Source organism: Trachymyrmex septentrionalis, unplaced genomic scaffold (genome assembly GCF_001594115.1).
Source record: "Trachymyrmex septentrionalis isolate Tsep2-gDNA-1 unplaced genomic scaffold, Tsep1.0 scaffold114, whole genome shotgun sequence".
Lineage (NCBI taxonomy): Eukaryota > Metazoa > Arthropoda > Insecta > Hymenoptera > Formicidae > Trachymyrmex > Trachymyrmex septentrionalis.
In genome coordinates this window covers 359,344-384,560 of record NW_017304269.1, presented here as the reverse complement: position 1 = coordinate 384,560, position 25,217 = coordinate 359,344, and the positions used below count along the sequence as shown (strand labels likewise).

General features: G+C 32.8%; 1 protein-coding gene across 2 annotated transcripts in view; it reads left to right on the top strand.

Annotated features, from left to right (window-relative positions):
• The window catches only part of LOC108753739, a 125,110-nt gene extending 100,611 nt beyond the window's left edge, over positions 1-24,499 (top strand). Inside the window, exons 5-8 of one of the 2 annotated variants that reach the window (XM_018495614.1) lie at positions 22,345-22,586; positions 22,788-22,920; positions 23,183-23,336; positions 23,442-24,499. In XM_018495614.1, the coding sequence (XP_018351116.1) occupies positions 22,345-22,586; positions 22,788-22,920; positions 23,183-23,336; positions 23,442-23,952 (1,040 nt within the window). In that variant the 3' untranslated portion in view covers positions 23,953-24,499. Of the gene's footprint in view, positions 1-22,344; positions 22,587-22,787; positions 22,921-23,182 lie in introns of both variants that reach the window. The other variant, XM_018495606.1, reaches the window with a different exon arrangement.
• Positions 24,500-25,217: the final 718 nt, after the last annotated feature.

Here is a 25,217-nt window from a genome sequence, read left to right as displayed (position 1 = left end):
AAAAACATTAAGATTTCAACAATGCCTCCTTTCCTGTTGTTCTTCAATAGTAAATATAATTTGTTATTTTTCTTTTTCTAACATCTTTTACTTCTTAGAGGTAAGAAGGTGGCTAGCTGTTTGGCTCGCGTTGCTGACAACGCGTAAAGCGGCGTTATTTGTACTCGTAGCGTTTCATGCGAACTCTAGACGACCACGTCCCTCGTGAAAACCGAGTGGAGCGGAATTTGCCCCGGCGGACACAACCGAGGGAAATTATCTGCAACAACTGAAGTAATAACATTTAACTGTATACTGCACACAGTGCGGCCTCGCGCGCGATCCCGGCCGGTGCCGAGGGTGCGGTAGAAGAGCGGCAGCGTGGAATTATAAATTGTTGGGGCATAGTTGCGATTGTTTCGAGCCAAGGGTGAGAAGCTGCCGCGTCTTCCCCATCCCTTGTGTGCTGCAGCAAAAGACGATTATTCTTGTCCTGTTTACTCGTCGTTTCCTTAAACGGAAGTGTTGTGCGATCCCTGGATCAAGTCCGCGTTGTACGCAAGAGTGTACTTGAAAAATTATTTGGACTGTGAACCGACGGCCGGTTGTAACTTGTAACATTTTTAAATTCTACACAGAAAAAGTGCAAACGTGGAAAATAGAAAAATGTAAGAGGATCAAAATTGAAGTGAAAAAATATACGTGATACGTGAAATGAAAAGCGTTTTCTATCTTCTATCTCTTTTTTATCTCTACTCTTTATAATAGAAATAACGCCTAGGTAGAATCACGAAAATTTTACTTGCGTATATTCGTGTATTTGTAAATTGTAAATCTTTGGTACAATTTATAATTAAACGGAAAAGATGATTTTGCTGAAGTATCTAAAACTTTAGGTAAATACAGACTTGAAAATAATTTTGTAGGTCCACCAAAATAACTATGTAGAACTTGAATTGGTTATTAGAACGTCAATACTTTTTATAGCATTGCTAATCATATTGGAAAAAGAGTTTGGTTACATTAATTGGAAGTCTGGTTGAAAACGGAAAAATCGGAGTTTTCTGATTAAATCTATTAGAACTATGGTCGAGATATTCAGATGTCCAATTATGATGAACAGAATTCTAACTGATATAATCAGAATACGCAGAATGATTCGTTCATTTTTAATCAGAAATTTTTCTCAGCGCATGTTTGAGATTTCTATTGCAATTATTTATAGTTCGTCAAAATTATTTCCAGATCTGTATCTAGCTGAATATTTAAATATCAGCAAAATCCTTCTTTTCGAGAAGGATTTTGCTGATATCTAAATATCCAGCTAGATGCAGATCTGGAAATAATTTAAATATTCCAAATTGCAGCAGCAAAAAAGTCCTCAATATGTCAATTCTTAGCGTCCCATCTCCTTTATCCTCGTGACTGAATGTTTGAAAAGTGATTACCGTTCCGCCGTTTATCCATCCTAGGCTTTTACGGGTAATCACCCGCAAAAGAATTCTGCTTTAAGAAACAGAAAGCTTTTCGGACCTTAAACATTTCTCCTTCATTGCGCGTGCTCTTTTTGCGAGAATGTGCGGGTCTGGCAGTCACGAGGGCGGAAGAGCCTGGGCTCTACCGTAAGTTCTTCACCTAACGCCCGTAATTACATGTCCGGGATACGGGAGGGGTAGAAGATGGAAGAAAGAGATGGACACGAAAGATACCGATGGAAGACGGGAGCCGCAACGGCCAACGCTTCGTCGGACTCTGATTTATATTGAGCTTTGCTGGACCCCTAGTCCCGACCTCAAACGGATTTTCGAGGGTTTACGTCGCACAGCTTCCGAAATTCCGGCGAGGAATTTCCTCGGAATCCACAACCTCAGCCTGATTGATTCATTGCTTTACTTGTAATAGAAAGCTGAGAAGGAATCTGAGAAAAAGTACGCTTACTAAAAACTACTCGAATAGCAATTTTCTAAATATTATTTAGACATTAATTACGTATTTTAATAACGAATATTAAATACTTTTTGTTATTTTCAGTTTTAATTAAAATTTTACTAAAGACCGTAAAATTAAGATAAAAGAAATAATTACAATTTCGCTGTTTAATTTATTCCAGTATATTAATTCGCTCATTTTCACTCTTTTTACTTTAAAACCTGAAAAGCTATCGAGAAGAGTGTTCCGACAAGATAAAAAAAATTTACTTTTTTTAAAATTGTACGAGCGAAAACATATCCGAGTTATCATTAACTGTGACTTCGTGACTTTACAAGAAGAATCTCAACTGTGTCGTTGACCCTTCTTCGCAGATTACTTCGTAATTCTCGTTATTCTCGTCATGTCGCAATCTGCAAGAAAGACCTCGTAAGAGGCACTCAAAGTTTCAAACGACAACGCGTGACTCCATTAAAAGTCGTCGCGGGAATTCGCGCATTCGATTATAATAATAATTCTACTCGCCGATATGCTCACAAACTTCACGCTACTTTACAGTTCTACACTCTTCTGCTTTGGAGGAACATCGAAAAATGCTTAAAAGATTCTTAAAAAGAAAAAGAAACAGGTGTGCCGCGTGTAAAAAAAAAAAATTACAAAAGCTTTTGGAGAGATAATACAAATTTTTTTCATTCGCATCTTCTTAGTTTAGAGCAGTTAAAAGCTCGGAAAGAATTTTTAGTTTTCCACGCTTCGTTAATGTGCATAATTTATGTTTTTAATAAATGTTAATCTGCACCTCGCGGGGCAAAAATCGCAGCGCGACGCCACACGCCAAACAAGCAAATTAAAAAAATTTCCATATATCCCATAAACGCTTTGAGGCGGCATGTTCATTAAAATGCCGTAGTGTAGAGCGGAGATTAAGCTTTATTATAAAGGCCGCGAGGGAAAATTGTCGGAGCCGCTCGACTAAATTTCTCGGCTGTATTGTGTCGTGAAAAAGCCTGTTCATAATCATTTTGACGTGATGGAAAGTTCGAGATTTAAAATTAAGGGTAGAATAGAATTAATGATTTTTCATTTTTAAATTGTTTATAAATGCTGACAGATATACTGTCAGGTAACATTTTTTAATCCCCCTATTATTTTATAGCTACTTTTAATTTTATACGAAAAAACTTAAGCTATATAATAAAGAATGTCAAATATTTTTTAACTTTAAAGAAACGCGCAATTATACATTCAGAAGAAAAGACATAGTAACAACTAATATATGAAAATAACAATCATACAATTTTTTAATGTAAAATTAATATGTTATATGTATATGTATATGTACCACTTTGTATACATATATTATTTTCAATAAACTACTTTTAATTATTTTGCAACTATAAAATAGTTTATAATTACAAAAAAAAAAAAAATACAAAATAGTTTAAAATGGTTTCCATTATAGTCGCCTTTATAATTGCTATGACAATATCTTTCTTTGAGTGCAAAGTTTTATCAAGATTGAGAAACTTTGATGAAAATTTCTTAAAAGTTTACAATTTACGTAAATTCATGGGCAAATGTAAATAGAGAGGAGAAGGACTCTTTCCTCCCTCCCGCTCTAAATTTTGGCGAAAAGAAACAATTAAATAAAAATCTTTTTTATGGTAAAAAATTAAATGGTCCTTGCTCAATTTGCTCATATATTATTTATAAAAAAATTTGCTGAGAATCCTCAGACTAGGTTCAAATATATAAATATTTTAATAAATTTCATGTAAAAATAAATTTTTATTGCTCTCCCCTCCCTTCTGGATTGAAATCCTGGATGTATTTAATGCATGCATATCAAATAAATAAACATTTGATTTCAAAATCAATGTTTGTATATTCGAAATGCATGTAATTAAATGTAGAATTAATATACACATACCTGAATTACCTATATATCATATTATTGTTTTATACAATAATTTACTTAATTATGTATATTAAATGTATATTAAATTAATTATAAATATAAAACTCGTCATCTTTATACTTGCTACCATAATATTTTTCTTTGAACATATATAGAAAGGTTCCAACCTTGATTGAGTTTTTAATAAAAATTCTTAAAAAAACTTACATATTCGTACATCTTGGATATGTACACATCGATTCAAAATCAGTGTTTATACATATATTCGAATTGTAAATTCTCAATTTATCTTTTAAATAAATAATGCATATTCATCAAAAACATCACTTTATTAAATTATTACTGATCGATCAACTGTAAATGAAACTTGAGAAGGGAATGGTTTGAATAAATGATGGCCTCGATAATATTTTTTTTATTATTCACTGATCTACTTTCATGGCATTGTTATTTATGTTTTCCAGTCGTCCAGACACATCACTGCAATATCTAGAATCAATGTGGCATTGGGTAACGGAACAATATTTTACCTGTCGCAACGGACCTGTCTTTCTCTCCCGGGAACGACAGACTAGTTCCGGAAGTACCGCGGCTGCGAACTTCGACTCAATACGTCAGTATTGAGTCGAAACTTAAAATGGAAAGTTGACAACCCGCGGGCACGCCAGGCATTCTGCCTCTGTCGCGTTCAATTTGAATAAACCCACGTCCGCCGGAAAGCCGTCGCCTGCCCCTTTTCTTCTTATAGCCTTCTTATAGCCTTCTTATTTCCTACGGATAGACTGCGTCTCTTTCGATCTTATTTAAATTGCGTCACCCTTAATAGAGCACCTTTATCCGAGGAATGCCACGGGGCCAACCCCGCCGTTATCGAGCGCTAAATTATTCTAAGCCACCATATTGGCGATCCAGCTATGCCCGGAGAACCGTTAATAATTTACAATGCAAGTTACGTTAGTCTATAATAACTCGCGCAAAGTTGGTAGCTCCGGTTGGTAATGACCATAATTAAATTAAGCGGCCCGCGGTATGAGATATACGGCCGCTTTCCGTTTGCTTCAATAACAGCGTAATTCCTCGCAGCCGTGGCAAAATAAAATATGATTTCGACTCCAACTGGATAAAGATTAAACGTTATTGTCGCATAATCTTCAATTAGAATCTCATTGCAGGCTACTTTCCATTTTAATCAGCTTGAAAAATGTAAGAGGTTGTCTAAATAAATTCGAAATTAGACTAGAAATTCTAACTTAATTATCTTCTGCGTAAAAATGTCTGTCATTTCCAAGCGCAAAAATAAAGATATGAAATATTTTGAATAAATTTAAAAATTCCGTAGCGAGAAATTTTTTCTGAGTTGGAAAAACTAAATATAAAGTTTAAATAAAAATTTTTAATAAATTGTTTTAAGAAACCATTTATGTTTAAATTATTTATAAATAATAATATTTATATAAAGATTTTTAATTATCTTAACAAATTGATATATATAATTGGTATATTCTGTCTGGTCGGAACGAAACGGTTTCTTTCAAACAACTCGCAGCAGATCTTTTTTCGCAGAGATCAAAATAAACCGAATAGACCACGGAATCAGCAGGCGTGACGTCGATTTGAAAGTTTGCGTAATGATTAACGGGAATGTAAGTAAGAAAGGAGAATGGGAAGCGTAAATGAGATGGAGCAAATTAATGAGGCGTAAATGAGTTTACGTACTTACGCCGATCGCCCGTGGTCTCCTCGGGGCAATTGGGAAATTGCACGCGTGCATCGTGCACACGACAAGTTCCAGACAAACACAGAATATATCGCGAACTAACGCATGCAGGTTGCCGCGCTTAATTGTCAGAAGGGCACCCCAAACAACCGCAACTGCATACGCTCCTTTACCACAATAACATCCATTGTTCTGCTAAACAAATTTTGGTGTTACATTACTGCTACTAATAATGCATAATTTGCATTGTTATCTCATGATCTAAGTACACATTTAGTATTTTGAAAATTACATGCTAATCTTCAACCATCGAAGTCAACAAGCTGAAATTGTTTCGCGATATTGAGAACGCTATTAAATGTCAAATGGAATTAATCTTACATCAACATGATATATAATGTATATATGTATTGTATATTAATTACATATTAATGACATATTAATGCATAATCTATATTAGATAGAAACCAAAGTTTGTAGTGGTACTTCAAAATTTAAACAGCTGCAACTTTATTAAAAATACGAACAAAATTTTAACTTAGGGAAAGAGTTTTAAAACTTAAAATGTATACTTTCGAAAAATTACTGTGTCTTTTGAATTTTTGTGATAGCTTTTATATGCAGAAAATGTATGATACTATAATGAACTGGACATAATTGTAAAAGAGAAAATACATTTTCATATAAAATACTTTTTGATTATGAAAATAATATTTCTTTGTTGTTTTATGTAAATTTATAAACTATTAAATTTATCTGATAATTTATATTATAACTGCTTCATCATTTAAAATAATCTAATTTTAAAAAATTAAGATAATTTATACTTAATATAAATAATGCTTTCCAAAATTAACTTTTAATTTAATTTCAATCAATTTAATACTAACTAATTGTAATTAATTAATTGTAAGTTAGTTTTTGTTCATGTACTTTTAAATTAATTTTAATAAACTTTTAACAAGTTTATTTTATAAATCAATAACTTTAATTTAACTTAGTTAAAATGGGCAAACTTATCCAACCCTGATATTAAAAAAAACAGTAGTATATGTATGTATCATATATTATTTAATATATATATATATATATATATATATGTATGTATAACGTATAGTATACGGTACATAGTGTATAGCATACAGTATAATATATATATAGTTGATAAAGTATCATATATACTTGTATTTAATAATTTTATGATAAATAATAATAATGTAATAATATAATAAGTGATTGCAATGATAATAACGGTTCCAACATATCATAATTATTTAATAGCACATTTCAATTAACGATAATGTATGGATATTGATTTGAAAGTTTTTCCTAAAATGCAGGATATTTTTGCACTTTTGCGTTGCTTCTCGGCTGTTGAAAAAGTTCATCAGACCAGAGCAGCGACGTAATCCGGCGTGAGAGCGGAACATGATAAATTGCAGTATGTTTGTATATAAAGCGCGGTTTCCTGCTCGTGCAAATATTTGATGCGCGTGTGATTAATTGCGGTTGCCTAATTACCAGTGTACAGCTCAAAATTGCATCTACATGCATACAGGATGCCCCAGAACCGTCACTCTACTTCGCGGCCATGAATTCTTTGATGTAGTTCATTTGCACTCGTTGAAAATACGACTGACCGCTATGTTGTCGATAACTTTTTAATATACAAAAGCTTCCAATTATTTTATTTTTGTATTCGAATTTAATATTCGGGTAAAGAATTCGGAAAAGAAGTAAAATTTATTTTATTAAATTTTTGTAAAAGAGGTTAACACTAATCCACAAGTATTGTTTCTTGTGTTAAGGTTAACCAGCATAGTAATGAAATAGACAAGAAGGAATATTTTGGACAAATCGATTCTAAAATTTCACATCTCTTGATTAATCTTGAATTTATTTCTTCATATAATGCTTAAATTTTACTTAATTTTTCTCTTGTTTTTACAAAGTGTTGTTTTTTTCTCCGCATACCTTTAATATTTATAACTATAATAGTCATAATAAGAAATTTGTAACTAAAAGGGAGATCGGTAATTTTCGGACACTCTGTAACTCGTGAGGATGCACGACGTATGACGTTGCGCGCGCGCGCGAGGGCGATATTATTATTTGCAACATCATCACGAATGGCCGCGGATTGCAAAATTTATCGAATATTCGTCGGAATATTCGCAAAAGCGTCCTCTTCCTAAATTAACGTAAACAAAGTTTAACACGAATAACAAGTAACTCACTTAACATCATTAACGGAATAACGGCGCTGGTTACACTAGCTTACTGATGGTTTGCGCATCGAATTCTTCGAAAAAAAAAAAAAAAAAAAAATAGGTACAATAAAAGTACGCACAAAAAGCATATTCTAAAATAGACACATGAAAGATTAAGAAGGTCGCTATGAGTAATTGTGACATTGTAATAATTTAAGAGCCCTTCTCGGTCCAGAATTTTCAAAAAATCAATTATTTTTTTCATAAATCGATACATTAAAATGTCTAGAATAAGATTTTGAAAGATTTTTGCTAGATTCTAACCGTACAGAAAGTTATTTTATTTTTATTATGTTAGTTTAAACATGTCATTAAAGTTTAAACGCGTTTTTCTCGAAACCATGTTTTTGAAATCGCCATTGTACAAAATTCTCACACTAATAATCCGATTGACTTGAATTTTGGTATACCTACATGTTTGAATTAAATGTTGCTACTGCATGACCTAAGGATTTTATAATAATTTGAGCAGTTTTTTTAATATACAACGAGAAAACACAGAAATTTCAGTGAAAAAAAAACTTTTTTCTTTACAACACTGTCATTTAGTGAAAAATTATTATTTTTCGTTTTTCTTAGTTCATGCAGTTAAAAATCCATTATTAATTGTAAAAAATTTTGATTGTCTATTCTAACTCTATTGGACAAAAAATTTTTTACAACGGCGGAGACCCCGAAAATTTTGACACCACTGCTCTACACCTGGATACTGCCTATATTAAATATAATATTTAAGAAGTAAATACGTGGCATTTTTATGTTAACATGTCAAGAAAAAATATCTCAAACAATAACACACTTCAATTTCACCGTTTATCTACCCACTTTTATCGACCGTTTATCGACCCACTTTTAAAAAACACTCAATTTTATGTTCTCTAAAGACAAGGGCCCTCAAATAAAAAAATTTTTGGTTTATTTTTATCAGACACATAAAAAGTAATTGTTTTTTATATTAAAAAAAATTTCATGGCAGAAACTATGAATGTATAAAATTGTCGTTTAAAGACGAAGCTGTCAACAACTTCAGTTACGGAAGTTTATGTGCTTATGTTAAAATCCATTTTGTGATAATAATTTTATCGTTAAGTTTCTTGCTACATTTAGCAATTATATAAATGTTTGTGTACGTTTATATTTGTATATAAAAAAATTTTTACCGAGAGAAAATTGTTTACCTTACAAAAGTTAAAGATATTATAAAGAAAAATATAATTTGTCAACTGTAACTCTCTCTTTCACTTATTTAAAAGCTTTATGACCTTTATGATTTAATTCTGTAATAATTAAAATGTGAAAGATTATAGTTGAGAAATTACATTTTCTTTATAATAGAAAATCCAATGTTCCATAAAAGACATTACTGTATACGCTCTTTGGAGATGAAGCGAGGGCGACGCAGGAGTAAGAGGTACTCTAATGCAGCTTGTTATTGCGTTCAACGTGCAACAATGCTCGCTCACGCTCGAGCGAACACAAATATGCTCCACGTAACGGCGTCACTGCTCTAAGACGCTACCGGGTGAATCGACTGTTTGGTTTCCCGCGTCGCTGGTTCCGTGTCCCTGGCAAATTGTGCGCAAGCTGTCATCAATGCTGCTCGCGCGACGGTTGTCAGCTTAAGAGGATTTCGCGACTTGCTTTTGTCAATCGTCTTCCATTGATCATTCAGGATTGATTCTGCGCGAGCGAGCGTCACCGAAAGTGCAATAATCTGTAATCGAACGCGAGAAATATCCGTGTTTACCTAGGACACCCTTGGTATTTTGCAAAATTCTGACGACCGTGTGCATTCTCGACTCGCTGTACTCTACGGGTCATTGTGAGATGAAGTGGGCCGGCCACGTCTAACGACGTCGTTATTATCACGCGGGATGTACTTCTTAGTATGTGCTCAGCGCGTTACGCCACTCGACTTGCAAGAAAAGCGACTCTGCACAAATCCGTACTTTCCGGTGAGAAGCGTCGAGAAGTCGGGAAACCTCCAGGTACGTCAGTCTTTGCCTGGAAAGTCCTCCATGTATTCTTTACTTTCGCAAGATATTCATGTTTATGCAAAATACAAAAAGTAAAACTATTTACGTTTCACGAAGCTGTTGCTATGTTTATTACTATTCCCCAAATTTAACCGGTATTACACATTATATCCCATCTTTTAGATTATATCCTATTTTCATGCTTTTTACTTTTTTGGTACTGATGTTGGATTCAAATTGTGAAAATTTTAATCTATTGAATGTTATAGCTAACATATTCCTCAAGAATTCTGTATAAATTTAAGGCCTTCATATGCATTTATATGAGAGTAATGTTAATTTATGATAAAAAACCGATATTCCATATTCCCTGCTTTTTTACCCTACATTCAGTCTTTGGCCATATAATTATAGACGCATATATTTTTACACTTTGTTAATTTCTAAAGATTAAATTTATACATGTACATATATAATATATTATAATATATTAATATTATATATATACGAGTATATATATAATATATATAATATATATGTTAATATATTAATATATTAATATACTATATTATATTTATAATATTGTGATATTTTATCACTGTTGTCATTGTCTCATCTCTCATTGTTGTAATCGATTAAAATATCATATGTAAAAAAATCGTTTGCTATAAAATGGATGCATTTATTTTAATTCATCATTCACTTGTCATTCACAATGTCTATGAAAATGTGTGAACTGAACATTTGTTAGCAGGTGACAGCAAGGAAAGCGCATGTATTTTCTGTTTCTGAATGAATGTTATCAAAACTGTATTTTTTTAAATTGAGACTGTCCAAACGAAAGAAAAAAAAATCATACTTTATATAGTATGTAATAATAAAAATGGTCATTTTAACTAAAATAAATGTACCAAAAAATTTGTGTGTTTAATAATATGGCCAGGTACTGTAATAACTCAATATTTCTCTCTCGATGAATAAACGATCTGATTCAAAAGCTTGACCGCTTTTTTTTCGCGTTCTATTTACTACAGGATAACGAGGCAAGTTAAATTATACGAAATGATTCAGCGGTCTTTTGATTCGTGATCGCGGAAAAAAACCCGATACGCAAATGACAGGGATGATGCATTACAATCTCTGGTATATCCCAATTTATTAGAGGCCTGCGTGAATTACTTCGAGATAGAATCATAGTATCGACGGGTGCATTTGTATGATAGACCGATAGCCATTCCGTCGCAACCTTTGCACGTATAATTTCCGCGCGACTAGCCACAAGACTAATGTTCATAGCATTGATATAGTACGATGGCATCCGATTACATTGAGTAACACAAATTCGTTTGTTTGCCGCTCGTTTCTTGAATAATTTAATGTCATTAATCGCGAATAAATCATTATCCCTATCGGCACTTTCAAAGGAATTACCAATATTCCGATTCCGTCAAAGCCAATAAGAAAAAAATATTTAAAATGATGGAATATAATATACGTAGAATATATAGGATCTTCAAAAAGTTCGGAAACGCTGAAATATCTTAAAACAAAGTTTTTTTCAAAAAAGTATTTCGGACAAAAGTTATATGGTTTGCGTATGTGTACTAATAATCACAAAAAATTATATGTAACTTCGTCGTCATAGACAAAAAATTTGCTACTTTAGCAAAAGCTTGTATTTACATTCTTCATAACATGGCTAAGAAGTAAGATATTGAAATTTCAAAAATACATTTTATAGGGGATGAACGATACTTTTATGACTTCTAATCGGAATGTCAAGATAATGTTTAGCTTCTTTACAAAAAATGTTAAATATGTGAGAAGTAATGTCAGATAATCCATTTTTTGGATCTGATGTTAAACCTCATTTATTTTGAAAATCTGATAACTTTTTGGCTTGCGGCGTTTTTTACAGTTATAGTATTTAAAAATCTATAAGAACATCTCTTTGAATTCTTCTACTTTAAAGTAATTTTTTGTTATATACTAATGTAATTAAACAAAAGTCAGACGTTATCAATTTGTGTTGGATATCGAATCGCAGTATTTTGCTATACAAGATCATATATAATAGATGATTTTTTTATGTTTTGTAATTCAGTCGATAATAATTTTACTGTCGTTATATCGAAGTATACATTGTTAAATTTATTCGTTGTTCTAGAGTTAGCTCTCAGAGGAGTCAGAGCAGACTCATGATCGGGGAGTTAAATTAAATTCTAGCTGCACGTGGCATTGTGCTCCATTTTTAATATCCAATATTAATAACGCATCATGGGCCGGAAAGATATGCGATAACGTCGATATACACGGCGGTGAAAATTCACACAAATAGGATAGTAGGAAAGACATTATTTTCGTGCATTATTTCGCATATTTTGCGTCTTCTACCGCGCGGCATTAATCATCTTTATGAATTATACAGCCATGGTGTGCTAATACATTATATTTACGTGCGTAAAGCTCACTATTTTATCCAGCACAGAATTATAAAATTAATCGCACTTCGACGATGCCAAAAGCAATATACGATTGGATAGCGCGTTTGATTTAATAGCCGCAACATGACCACGATCGATACGTCGCGCGCGATATTTCGATGCATCGGGTGCGCAGCAAATTTCGGAAATATTCGGGTCATTAATCAAAATAAATTTACACAATAAAAATCCGAAATAATTCTTTTAACAATTTAACTGCCTATAAAAGAATACATTTTAATAATACAAATATATTGGATAGCTGTAGTTATAAATAGGTTAATTCTTTCGCTCAGATATACAGAAATTCTGCATATGTTAAATAACATCCCTGTGATGTATTTAGATTTAAAGAATTTTTTTGACTCTTTATTCGATTTCCGTGAAACTTACACACACAAAAAAAAAGAACAAAATGTTTACAGTTCATATTATAAGCGGAAAAATGTGGCGGGTTATTTAATTTTAAAAAGTGAGGAAGAGAAGTTGGTCACACAAAAAAGAAATTTTACAACAACGAACCGCGAAAAATTGGTGCAAAAAGACAGCTTGATCAAATTGCAATGGAAAATTCGCAACTTTAGAGATACGAAACGGAGTAAGCGTATCGATGGACGCGCGCATTATTGGGCGCATTCAGGCGTGTAATTTCCGCGGCTATCATTGACTCTAGGCAAGCCTGGAATTTAATATTAATACAGAACGCTCGAATTTCGAGAATACCGTCTGCGATATCGGATGGCCGGTCTAATTCCACGACAACGCCAACTGCAGTGACAACGACGGTCACTGCATTCTACAGGAATGTACTTTCCTGGTTTTAGAGCATACGCGCTCGAACGAGGAATGCATCGACACACAAACGAACTGCTAGACGCACATTACCTGACAGCTCGTTGTGTTTGCTATTTTTGTTATTTTTTTAATTAGTGTTATTACTAAAATATCTATCTACTATGGAATGCTTTACAAATTCTTTAATAAAATTATTAACAACGTATTTCACAACTCAAAGCACTACCAAAAACATAAAACTTTATTTTGATTCTTCTATTATCATATCTGGATGTTTGTGTAAAATTTGAGCTTAAATCTCTTATTGATTTAAAAGTTATTTAATCCTATGTAAAAATCGCGTTTTGTAGTACTGATTTGTAAATTTGATGATGAAGTAATACTACAATTCAATCAAATTTTTTATATATAGAATTAAAACTTTAATAAATATTCGTCCAATATACTTCATTTGGAGATACACTTATTCGCTCAAAAGTCATTTATCTGAAACTGCAGCAAAGTATGGTAATTGTACTGTATTAGCTATTAAAAGCTAAATAATTTGTTGTTCTTTTTGTTGTTTGTTTCAGGTGTAAATAGAAAATTTTTTTTGACAAATATTCTTTTGGCCGATTTTTTGATACTTTTAACTTAATATTGTTTAAAACTTCCTAACAAGACGAAAAAGTGAAGATCAACAGATGGAAGTAAAAGAATAATTTTTATAGCATAAAAAATGTGTACACTCAAAAAAAACATTGTGATAATAACTGTGTATATAGATGTCAGCTATAAAGATGACAACTATATAAGTTTTATGTAGTACATATAATTAAATAAATTATTTTATAGTTGTAATAACACAAAATGATTTACATTTAATTTTGTGTGTGTGTGTGTGTGTGTGCGCGCGCGCGCGTGTGTGTATGTGTGTGTGTACATCAATCCTACACATAAAACTTATATAGTTGTCAATTTTATAGTTACACCTATTTTTTGTTCTCTTAATATAGAAATTATAAGAAATGAATTTCTAAGAAGAAAAATGTAAGATAATTCCGAGATAGTATGTCGCTAAAACTTCTCGGGTATATCAGACTAATTGGAAGCTTCAGGTTAAAATTCTGTTAAACTAAAGTTCACTTAAATCTTAAATCCACCTGAAGAAAAGAGATTATCCTCCATTTGCGCTCATGAAACTCGATTAGCTAAGTCATTACGCTCTGTTATTAAATAATTCTGACTCGTGACAAAATTTCATCGAGTTTGCGAACCTTTGAATATATAAAGAACTCGTAAAAAATCTATCTCCAGTACAAACGAATAACGTTGGTTTACGTATTCGATACACGATAACCGCAGATAACGGGATAGGCCGAACGCTGAAAAAAAGATCACCGATTGCAATTGTTTATGCAAGCCGCTAGATCGGAACAACGTGCGACGGAATTTATCGACGTTCGGTAAAAAAAAAAAAAAAAAAAAAAAGGGAGAAAAAAGGAAAAAGCGGGTAGGTCGACACGCGCGATCTCGGAATATCGAGTTCCGTAAATCGCAGGGAATAACAGGGGGAGAATCAGCAACACACTGTTCTCGCTGTCGTTTCCAGCGGATTCGCGTAATCACCGGGGCACGGTGTACCGGGGTATCGTCGACGCGACGTGGGAAACGGTTCCTCCCGAAAGAGCGTGCGCGAATATTTCGAGTCGCGCGGCGCGTCGCGCATCCTGGCGCGGCTCCGGTGCATAAATTTCGGACGTGCCGGCTATGGTTTATACCGGCGGGATTAAATAACTTGACCCGCCAGCAACATATCACGGCCGTGTACGGCACGCGCGTCGACCTACCCGCGCCCTCCGTACACGTCGCTGACGTGCAGCGAGCGTATCCGCCCCAACGCCGACGTCGCCGACGCGACGCGACGCGGCGACGTGATTGCAATGTACATACACGCGCTGCCCACGTCGATCTGCATGCCGCGATTTTTATTCATTCATACACAGCTGTCACGTGTGATTATCTCCGTTATCACTATTACCGTTAATACTTCTTTCTGTTATTAACAGTAGATTAAATCTAATGAGCGATATTTCTATTAATAACGGTGCTAATTAATATTAATTACGATGATTTTTGCGCCTTTTAATAATAGATCTTGCTATGTGTAGAAAAAGAGATTATGCAATTTATTCTATTAGATACGAAACCAGCAACACGTGACGTTCAAAATATGTTAATGAACGTTATAAATAATTGTGTAATAAACATATAAACTAAAAAATAAATGTTTCAAAAACGGTTTTTTATTAGTTTAAAATATTATTTTTGTACGAGACATTTCAACCGTTTAACCCTCCGTTTGCAATTTGGCTCTTTTGGGGCAAAATTTCACTCTCAAATTTCTCCGAAATAGAGAAGGGAGTTCAATTTCTCTATTGCTTAGTTACATATTTTTAAATAAATTTTCGTTCTTTTTTTCATTCTTGTTTAAACTTCAGTTTTTATAAATAAAGATTTTAACATTTCATTTAAAAGGTTCGGAGAAGTAGTATAAACGAAATATAAATATCTGCAAACGAAGAGTTAATAAGCTAGTTATATATTTAACGCTGATAAACGTCTATTTAACATTTTTATACACCATAAAAATGTTTCGTTTAAATGGTTTTTAAACGCAAATTCGCTTTATAGGTATTGAGATGTTTTTCTTGAAAATAAATTTTGCTTCAGAAATGTAAATGATCCTTACTGCATTTTACTACTTGCGAGTAAATGAAGTTTATTCGCGCAATTCAAGTAACGCGATCGGCTATCAATAATTTATAAAAAAAACACCGAGTTCAACCGTCCGTCAAGTTTCGCGGTAAGAAACGAGTTGGGAGGGTCTCCGGCCATTTCCGGTGAAATGTCCGGCTTCGTAGTTTGATTAATCAAGATTAGCAAAGCGTGCTGTAAGTGCCGAACTAACCCCTACCGATACTTAGATGAAAGCCAAACCCAAGCTCCAATAAGGTGAATCAAGTTTGTCAACTCTGATCTACCAGCACTTTCAAGGAACCAAACACAAGAGATACGCGCGTGTTATGTACGTTATCGGGCTCGTCAGCGGGCTAGGATAAGAGAGTGCAATGACCCGGCAACTTTTGGCTCCGTTTAACTAGTAGATTATAATTACTACTGACGTAATTAGATTTCAATATTCAGGCGAAAGGCGAACGGAGAGATAAGGAATAAAAAGAAGAAACATTGTGAAAATTCAATAAAATATAATATGTAATTAAAATTTAAATCTATTGCACGGACACATGTAAAGTCGACGTTGTATGTTAAATTTATAAATAGAAAATACTGATTTTGATAGTCTATGTAAACATTTATTCTGAAAATTATACTCAAAAATTCAGATATTGAGATTTCAAGATTTTTCGAGTTACAAGAAAATAAAATGGTCAATTATAACGCGTAGTATTTATGCCTTGTAGTAATTGCTCTAATTGTCCTTACATTACGTATCAGTCTATCACATTTGTATCAACTGATATAGCTCACAAGCAAATAGTCACAAATCCACAAATGCGGCCATTAATCATGAGCATTTAATTAAGGAATGATGATATATTCCTAATATTAAAAAATAAAATTAGCATTTTTGAGATAATAAAAGAAAATAGATCCTAAAGATTTGAAGTTCAATTTCCTTTCAGTATCTCAGAAATATTAATTTTCTATTTTGTATCCTTTTTCTATAAAACACAGCGTACAATAATAGCTATAAAATATTTCCTATTTTTCGTATATTTTCTTTTTCTTTATTTCCTATTTCTTATTTCTTTTTTATTTACGCAATAATAGCGTAAATTTTCTATAAACTTCGAACAATTTGCACACCATGAAATTACTGTTTTGTTGCATATTATGACACCAAAAGGGCTAGTAAATGGCTAACCGATCAATAATGCGTTAATAACAATTACCTATATTCTATCAGCTTTGAATATGTGTATTCTTGTATGCACAATAGATCAACGGACGGTTACGCTATATCCTAGGCTGATTTAAACATTTGCATTAATCTGTCCTAACCTATCTATTTTAGTATATATATGTACGTATGTATGTATGTACATACATATGACATATGTGTAATGCATCCGTGAGATCATGAGATGTTGTATTTAACTGTGAATGTATACATATATTCACAGATCCATTATCTCGGATTAAAATAAAAGGTAATATTCACCGATGCGATACAATGCTGTAGTTGTAACTCCATTATAACAGCGTCAGTCTGTAAAATACAAGTATAAAATTCAAATCATAGTGCTAAAAATAATAAATATTTAGAAAAATATTACGCGCATCGAGCTTCATATTCGTCTACTCTATTTATCAAGTGAATCAATATTCACTAAAATAATTACACAGTTTGCGGAAAAGTTCTTTTACCGAGTTTTTATAAGCACATAAATAACTTTTTTTCTCTTATTTTTATCATACAAATATATTGCCCAAGTAAATGGAAATAGATGAGAGAATTGCGGAAAAGGCAAATAATACAGAGTGTTTCAGATCACCCAGAGGGAAATGCAGAAAAATTTATTCAAATTTTTTTCTTAAAGGTATTCAGTGCGTTTGAGCTATAAATATTTTGAACATCTCTAACAATAAGAAAGAAATTAAAAAAAAAAAAATTTTTTTTCCATATTTTTTTTATTAAGAACATGAATTAATAAGAAATATTATTTTGTCTCATTGATAACAGATATAACTTTTTTATTTAAAGATGTTTTTTCTCAATAGATTTATCTAATGATATCTATCTTACTCGACCATGTTTCAATTTAAAAGTTTATATAATAAGTGAGAAGTGAAGCCAATGACGACCGAAGCTGGATCTTTATACTCCTAATAAATCGTTTATTATTATTTAAAAGTTTACTACAATTTTTCTTACTTTTTCGGGGTATATTCCTAAAAGCACAAATACTACCATCGGATTTGTCGCATAGAGTTCGGTCAAATTTTTTAATTTGATAAATTAAAAAATTTTTTATTTAAGCCGCCAACAATTTTTGACGTCTAGAAAAATTAATAATTCATAATCTGTGACATTTCCTTATTTTTTTATAAATTGAAAATAATATAAGAAAAAATTTTAACTAAAAGTTATTTATTTAAAAAAATATCCACGAGATACCTCACTCGATTTACGGTATTCATATTTAATATTTACTTGACTACGTTTATATTATTTCCTGTTGTTTTCAGAAAACTGAAACGTCATCGTTAGATAATTCAGAGGTTTAGTAATAAAAATTTTTCCCCAACTTTCAACTACTATTTATTTTTGAAGAAAAAGAGAGTAGTAGTTTGAGAGTAGTAGTCACAGGTAGTTTGAATAAAACACTTTGTATATGAATAATGAATTACTTATCTCATGACTGCTTTGTTCGATATCACCTGAACTTTCTTTCCTCCTCTTCTTTTTCTTTAAAAGTCTTTCGCATAGAGCTCACCCGTAAAAATTATAATTTACATACTCGTAATAACCACTAAAATACATCACTAATCATGCGATACTTTGTATTGTACTATGATATTAAAAACATGAAATATTTTTAATAAATAATAGATATATTATAATAAATATATTTCATTATTTGAATTATTTATAGCGATTCATATCACTTTGCACTTAATTTAAAAATAACGGAGCAAATTACATTAAAACCGACGGAAGATTTAAAAATGTAAAGCTAAATGTATTTAAAAGACTTTTCAAGAAATAGAGTTATTGTTGTACGTATAAATAGTAACAAATATTGTAATTAATGTTTAGTTCCTATTATTCATCTATTCTTACTTCAACTAGACGAATGTCGCAAATACAAGTATCTATTTCGGTAAATTGCCGTCGCCTTGAATACCCTTATGAATCATTAATTGCCGACTCAATTAATCGTGCAGGTTGATAGACGCTAATTATAATCATCAATGATCACGTTTCGAGGAACAATAACGCAACAACTGGATTTCGAAACTCAGTTCGAATAGTCGTCACGCAAATGATAGTAGTGTACGCAACAATGCAAAGAAAAAGAAGAAACAACTATCATAAATTTACGTTGTATATACTTTATACATGCGAGTCTTGAAATATTTAATGCTTCGTAAAATAAATTCGCATTCTATTTCTATTCTATTTCTGCATTTTAAATTAACTTTGATGAATAGATTATTGTTATATATTAAATATGACATTTATTTGAAGAACACATCTTAATTTTATTTAAAGAAATATTTATTTAAATTAATTTATTATTTTGTACCAAAAGTGTATCGAAATCCGAATTTACTATAAATTTGGATTTCGATACTTTTAGTATAAAATAATAAATTAATTTAAATAAATTATAAATACTTCTTTAAATAAATTCATAAAAAGGAATGAAAAATGCTTGCTGTTGAAATATTAAAGAAATGCAATATCGAAATGGTTGTACTAGGATCAAAACTAATTTTGTAAAATAATATATATAATGTCTCTCTCTCTCTCTCTCTCTCTCTCTCTCTCTCTCTCTCTCTCTCTCTCTCCTCTCTTCTCTCCGATTCTTTCGATCTGAGGATTATCAGGGTTTCCATTTTATTTGTATAACTTATTGGAATTACAATTGCGACGTGCTGATCTAGAATTTCTTCGTTGGTGTAGTCGCGCCTTGCTTTGTCCGCTGGCAGCTAGGCAAATCTTTGCTCAATTAATTAGCAGTAATTGCAATTTAGTCGACGAACGTGGAAACAAGGACAGAGCTGGAAGTTTCCGCCAGTGTATACGTGGCATTCGCTCGTAGTCAGATATTATTCGACTGTAACGTACACAGGTACACCGAGAATTACGAGCTGTGCAGCAATAAAATTAATCCTTTATTCGCGCGCAAAGATAAACTTATACAATCCATCATTGCACGAGCGCATCTTTCGCGATTAAATCTAGGAAATTTACGCGGAAATTACAAACTTTTATTTACGTGACTTGCAATGAGACATTGTCATATTAAATTCAGTTCTTAGCAGCGGATCACATTTAAAATACATTCATCTCGACAAGTATAAATGAATTGAAGAATATATTTTAGAATAATGTAGAGTAGAATAACTTCGTAATTTGTCACGTCCATTTATTTGTGCATTTTATTTGTGCTGCATTTGTTATATGATATATAAATTTTGTTATACGCTATAAAAATTCCGTAACCTTAACCATAAACTTAAGATATCTCGATTAATGGAAAATATAAAGAAGCTATTAACTTTCTCGTCGCAAATAAATTGATTCCTGAGCGAAATTATTATTTTATCATCGATAAATCCTTTGTTAAGAAGGATGCAGTATTCGAGAAGACAGCATTGCAGAAACTAGCGGAAAGACTGAAGGAACAATTTCTTTCCCTTCATATGCTGTCTCTCGTGGACCGCCAATCCCGTTTTTATTATTATGACTCAATCGTTCGTATCTTCCGTAAACCATGGCGCTTTGCAATATGAGCGACGTCGTTTTCTCGACAAATGCGGAAGATTCCCCTGACGACGGCAACCGGAATGAAATCTTTATAGCTTATTGAACCGAGCTATATCCAGCTTCGATCGCCACATTCTAAAAAAGAAGTTACTTATAATCGATAGTTAATCGACAGTCATCTTCTTTATCTTAAAATTTTTCCCGAACGTATATGCCGATATTCATAGTCGGTTCTTATATTTAAAGTGGTCTTAAGTAAAATCTTAATCCAGTAAACACAAAGATAATATATATAAACAATATTAAGAATCTTTATTTAATATATTGTATATAACATAACGTCAATATTATAATTTTACATTATTATTTAATGTAACCGTTAAAATAGATATCCGTTATATTTATATTATTGAATGTAAAACTATAACGTTGATGTTATATTACTGTTAATTGATGTTTATTAATTGTAAGATGATTTCATAAAATATAGAGCTGAATTAGCACCTTAAAACATTACTTTAAGATAGTCTTAAAATAAGAACAAAGTATGAATATACGTTTTGAAGTTATGACAGATTCTTGATAGCAAATATGTATTCGCTAGTGAATGATTTCAGTAATTATCAAGGATATATCTAGCAATTGTCAAACGCTGTAATGTTAGGCCCCTTGATCTTCTAATGTGTCACCAACAGTCTAATGTGTCACCAGTGACCAATACAGACATACCCAATAACAGTTAGAGTAAGTAGTTCGTAGTAATGATCAATACTGACAGCATTATTGAAGCTTTCCGAGCACTTTTCCGAGCAGTGCTGTAATTGATGAGCTAGTCAATTAATATAGCGCGTACATGACAATATACACTGATTAGATTTTGATCAGATCCTATAATTCCATCTAGATCACGACTTAGCGCTAATTCAGCTTCAATTGCTCTCTTTCTATTCATAAAACGTATAAAAAGTTGCATAAAAGGATATAGGCGATGGTCGTTTAAACTAAACGATCAATTCAATCCTAACGATATTATAATATAATATAATATAAGCTGTTCCGTGTTATTGTGTTCTTAACTATGGATATATTCGAGACGCGCATGGAGGACTATTGTCGTGATATAGCGCGTACGGGCGGCGCTCTGAATCCTTGAATATGTCCTGCGGTCACGTCTTACTATTATAATAGTTTGGCAATTTTATCCTGTTCCCGTCTAGTTACACTCCTCGCTGTGTGCAGAGTAGAATTATTTGTAACTGGAAACTTTACATAAATAATATAAAATGTATTTAATAATCCATAACAGTCTATAAATGTATATTAAAGAAAATTCTATATTACTTAAATTTCTAATAATTTAACAAATACTTTGTTATTTTTATGCACAAATAACAAATAATTTTAGCTATGAATTCTACAATACTTGTAATAAAAAATATGTAATCTATATTTTTAGCCTTTTTAAGCGTCGAGAATATCATAAATTATTATTTTGTCGAGATTTTAATTAGTAGATATTTTTATATCACTAATAATTAAAATTTTTCAAAAATCAGAAAAGAATATCTTCTTAAATTTAACTGAAAAAAAAAACAGCGAATAAATTATTACTAATTATTATTGTAAAGAAAAAAAAATTAAACTTTAGCGCTATATATATCATGTTCGAAAACTGAAACAGTGATTGTTAAGAAAAAAAAATATTCAACTTTGTAATAACACATTATTTTCAAAGTTATTATAATGTCTATGGAATTCATATTTATATTGTTCCAGGACTTTCCTTAGGCGGCGGGTTGATAGTTCTGGCGTCAGCATTGTCGGACGCATCACTGGAGTTACCGGGGAAATACAGTTTGCCGTCAACTGCCGGCATGCAAATGGACGATAACGGTCTACCTCAGTACCACTACGGCTGGTGCCTACAACTCTCGGGATTAGCGCTGATGCTCGCGGAAGTGGCGGCCGTTTTAACAATGTCCGGTTACATGGCACGGTTCTCCACGGTCGAAGAGATGGTGAAGTTGTCGATTAAAACTCTCGCCGCAGATCCGCTTGTTTTGTTTTAGCTAGGAATTCACTTGGACCCATTAGATCCCAATAAAACGTGAAACATCTGTCCGTGGTCGCACAAGTGGATTTCTAGCTTTATCAACATGTGTTTCGCAATCATGTTTCGTTTAATCAAAAGATATTCATACTCTTTGTTTTCCTTTTAGGTGAGAGTCATGGTCCCGGGTGCCGAAAGAAAGCTGAGGGAACAGAGAGGATTTAGCTCAGAGTATCTTGTGAGGGCTCATCAAAAATCACCGGGGCCGCCGCAAACCCGACCCTTCGGCCAGCCAACCAAAAGTGGGTAAACTTATTGTTAAAGAGGGTGTCCCGCGTATGTATATGATGCGACACATCGTGTAATTAAAAGGATTGAAAAATCCATTATCCGTACAAATTGTATGATTGGATAGAATTCTAGAATCCAGAGATCCGAGAAAATTCCAATGATCTATAAACATTTTTTTTAAATCTTCTAAATGTCTTCTAAATATTACACTCTGTATAATAAACGATGATTTCTCATGCTTCGGAAAAAAGTAAATCCATTTCTGTGTCCTAGCGCCTCAAAAAATAGCCGAAGAAGGAACTTCATTGCTCTGCAAATCGGCGCCTGATATTTGCGCATCGAATCCACAGGCCATCAGTTATGTCGATAAGGCAGACCTATCGCACGTCCTGCCAGTCTATCCGGATGGCAAGAACATCGACCCACGGTACAACAATTTCGATAAGTCGGAAGGCAACGTCATAGATTCTCGACTGAGCGGCTTCACCGATAAAGAAGGCTTCATTGATTCTCGAATTTTGTCCGATTCTAGACAAAACATGATCGCTTTTACGGATAACAAGGAACCTGATCAGGAACAACGATACACCGAATTCTCCACGAGAAACACTGACCAGAATATCGTTGATTCCAGATTGAGCGGCTTTGTTGATAAAGAGGGTCTTCTCGATTCTAGATTAAGTGGCTACGTTGATAAGAATGAATCCTTACTGGATACCCCGTTCGGTTTTGACACTAGATTCAATAGTCTGGCTGGACAGACTGTCCCAATCACGCTAAAGAATCAGAATGCCTCGGTATCGGCTATTCAATCACAGTATATATATCAAAACTTTGGAACAATACATTCGGGCATTCTTAAAGTATCAGAACCTGGTACCAGCTCCAGTTCCAATTCCAGTCAACGCAGCATGACCTTGCAAAATCCAAAACGGAAGTCGCAAATTGCTCAGAACACCTTTAGCACGATGGAATGCGAAAAGAGGAAGCGAGCGTCCGGACTAACTGGCAAGGCGAGCTTTTACACTGGAAGTGCTGTATGACCACCACCTCCACCTCCGACACCAAGGTAACTCCCAGAAGAGGACACCCCATTGTAGCCAGAACTCGATGCGACTTTCGAGTTGGGTCGGAGGATATTCATCACTGATCGCGCCTAAAGGGAGAGAAAAGAATGAATTTTTTATCAACTAAAGATAACTCTGCCGTATTTACTAAAAATGCGTTTGTCGATAAACAGTACGTAAAAAAAACGCGTTTTTGTCAACCATCGGCATTGCAGGTTCCTACGATGGATTTAAACAAGCTGTCAAAAGAATGCCAATATTATAATTATGCACGCGTAGTAATACGATAACTTAAGAGGATGCTGGGATGATCAAGTTATCGATACATGGCAGATCGATAAAAATTTTCGAATTTACTGAACGGAATCAAAAATTCTTTTACAGAATTAAAGTAGATGCAAAATTGAGAGGTGGTGCAGTGGACTTTATATTAAAATCGAAAAAGGTTAAAAACTCACTTATTTTTCAACTCGTAGAACTGTCACTTGTTTTCTTAATACAAAAGTTATACAGCTCGTATGGACAAAACAGTGTATTACGTCGGATTACTTGAACGAATATACTGAATTTATGAAACTAAGATTAAAAGATTAAAAAAAAATTTATGTTTGATCTGCAAATTACGTGTATACATATGTTTCTTTAAACAAAGCAATAACTGTGTCTAGCAGTAGATGCTTAATTTTGCAGGAGATGACGTTGCGATATGTTAGATAGGGACAAATGTATGCGTTTGAGTGAGACAGAACGAGAATGTAAGAAATAAATTAAAAATATCATTATTATCGACATTTTTAACTTGAAATTTAAAAAGTGTACTATCGACATTGATCGAGTTTGGCCGTCACTCCAGCATCGCCCTAAAACAGTATCGAAATAGTTAGATTCATCAAAAGTACAATTCGTACAAAAGAAATGATGCAAACGTAATCTGTCAATAAAATTGCGAGCAAATTTACTTCGTTAAATAAATTAAATGAGAAATAAAAATGATGAACGATTACTCTTTCATCATTTCATATAATGAAAAGTAAGATAATGTCCGTCATTCGCTGTTAAAACTTTAACTTAACATCATAATCGCGTTTCAGCTGCATAACCAGTCGAACAAAGCTATAAAATGAAATTAATATTAATATAGTCAATATGTTGTAATATAATTGATGGTCGATATACTCCAGATAAATCGGGCGCAACTTTTATATACTTTTATTTAATAATAATAATAATAATAATGCATT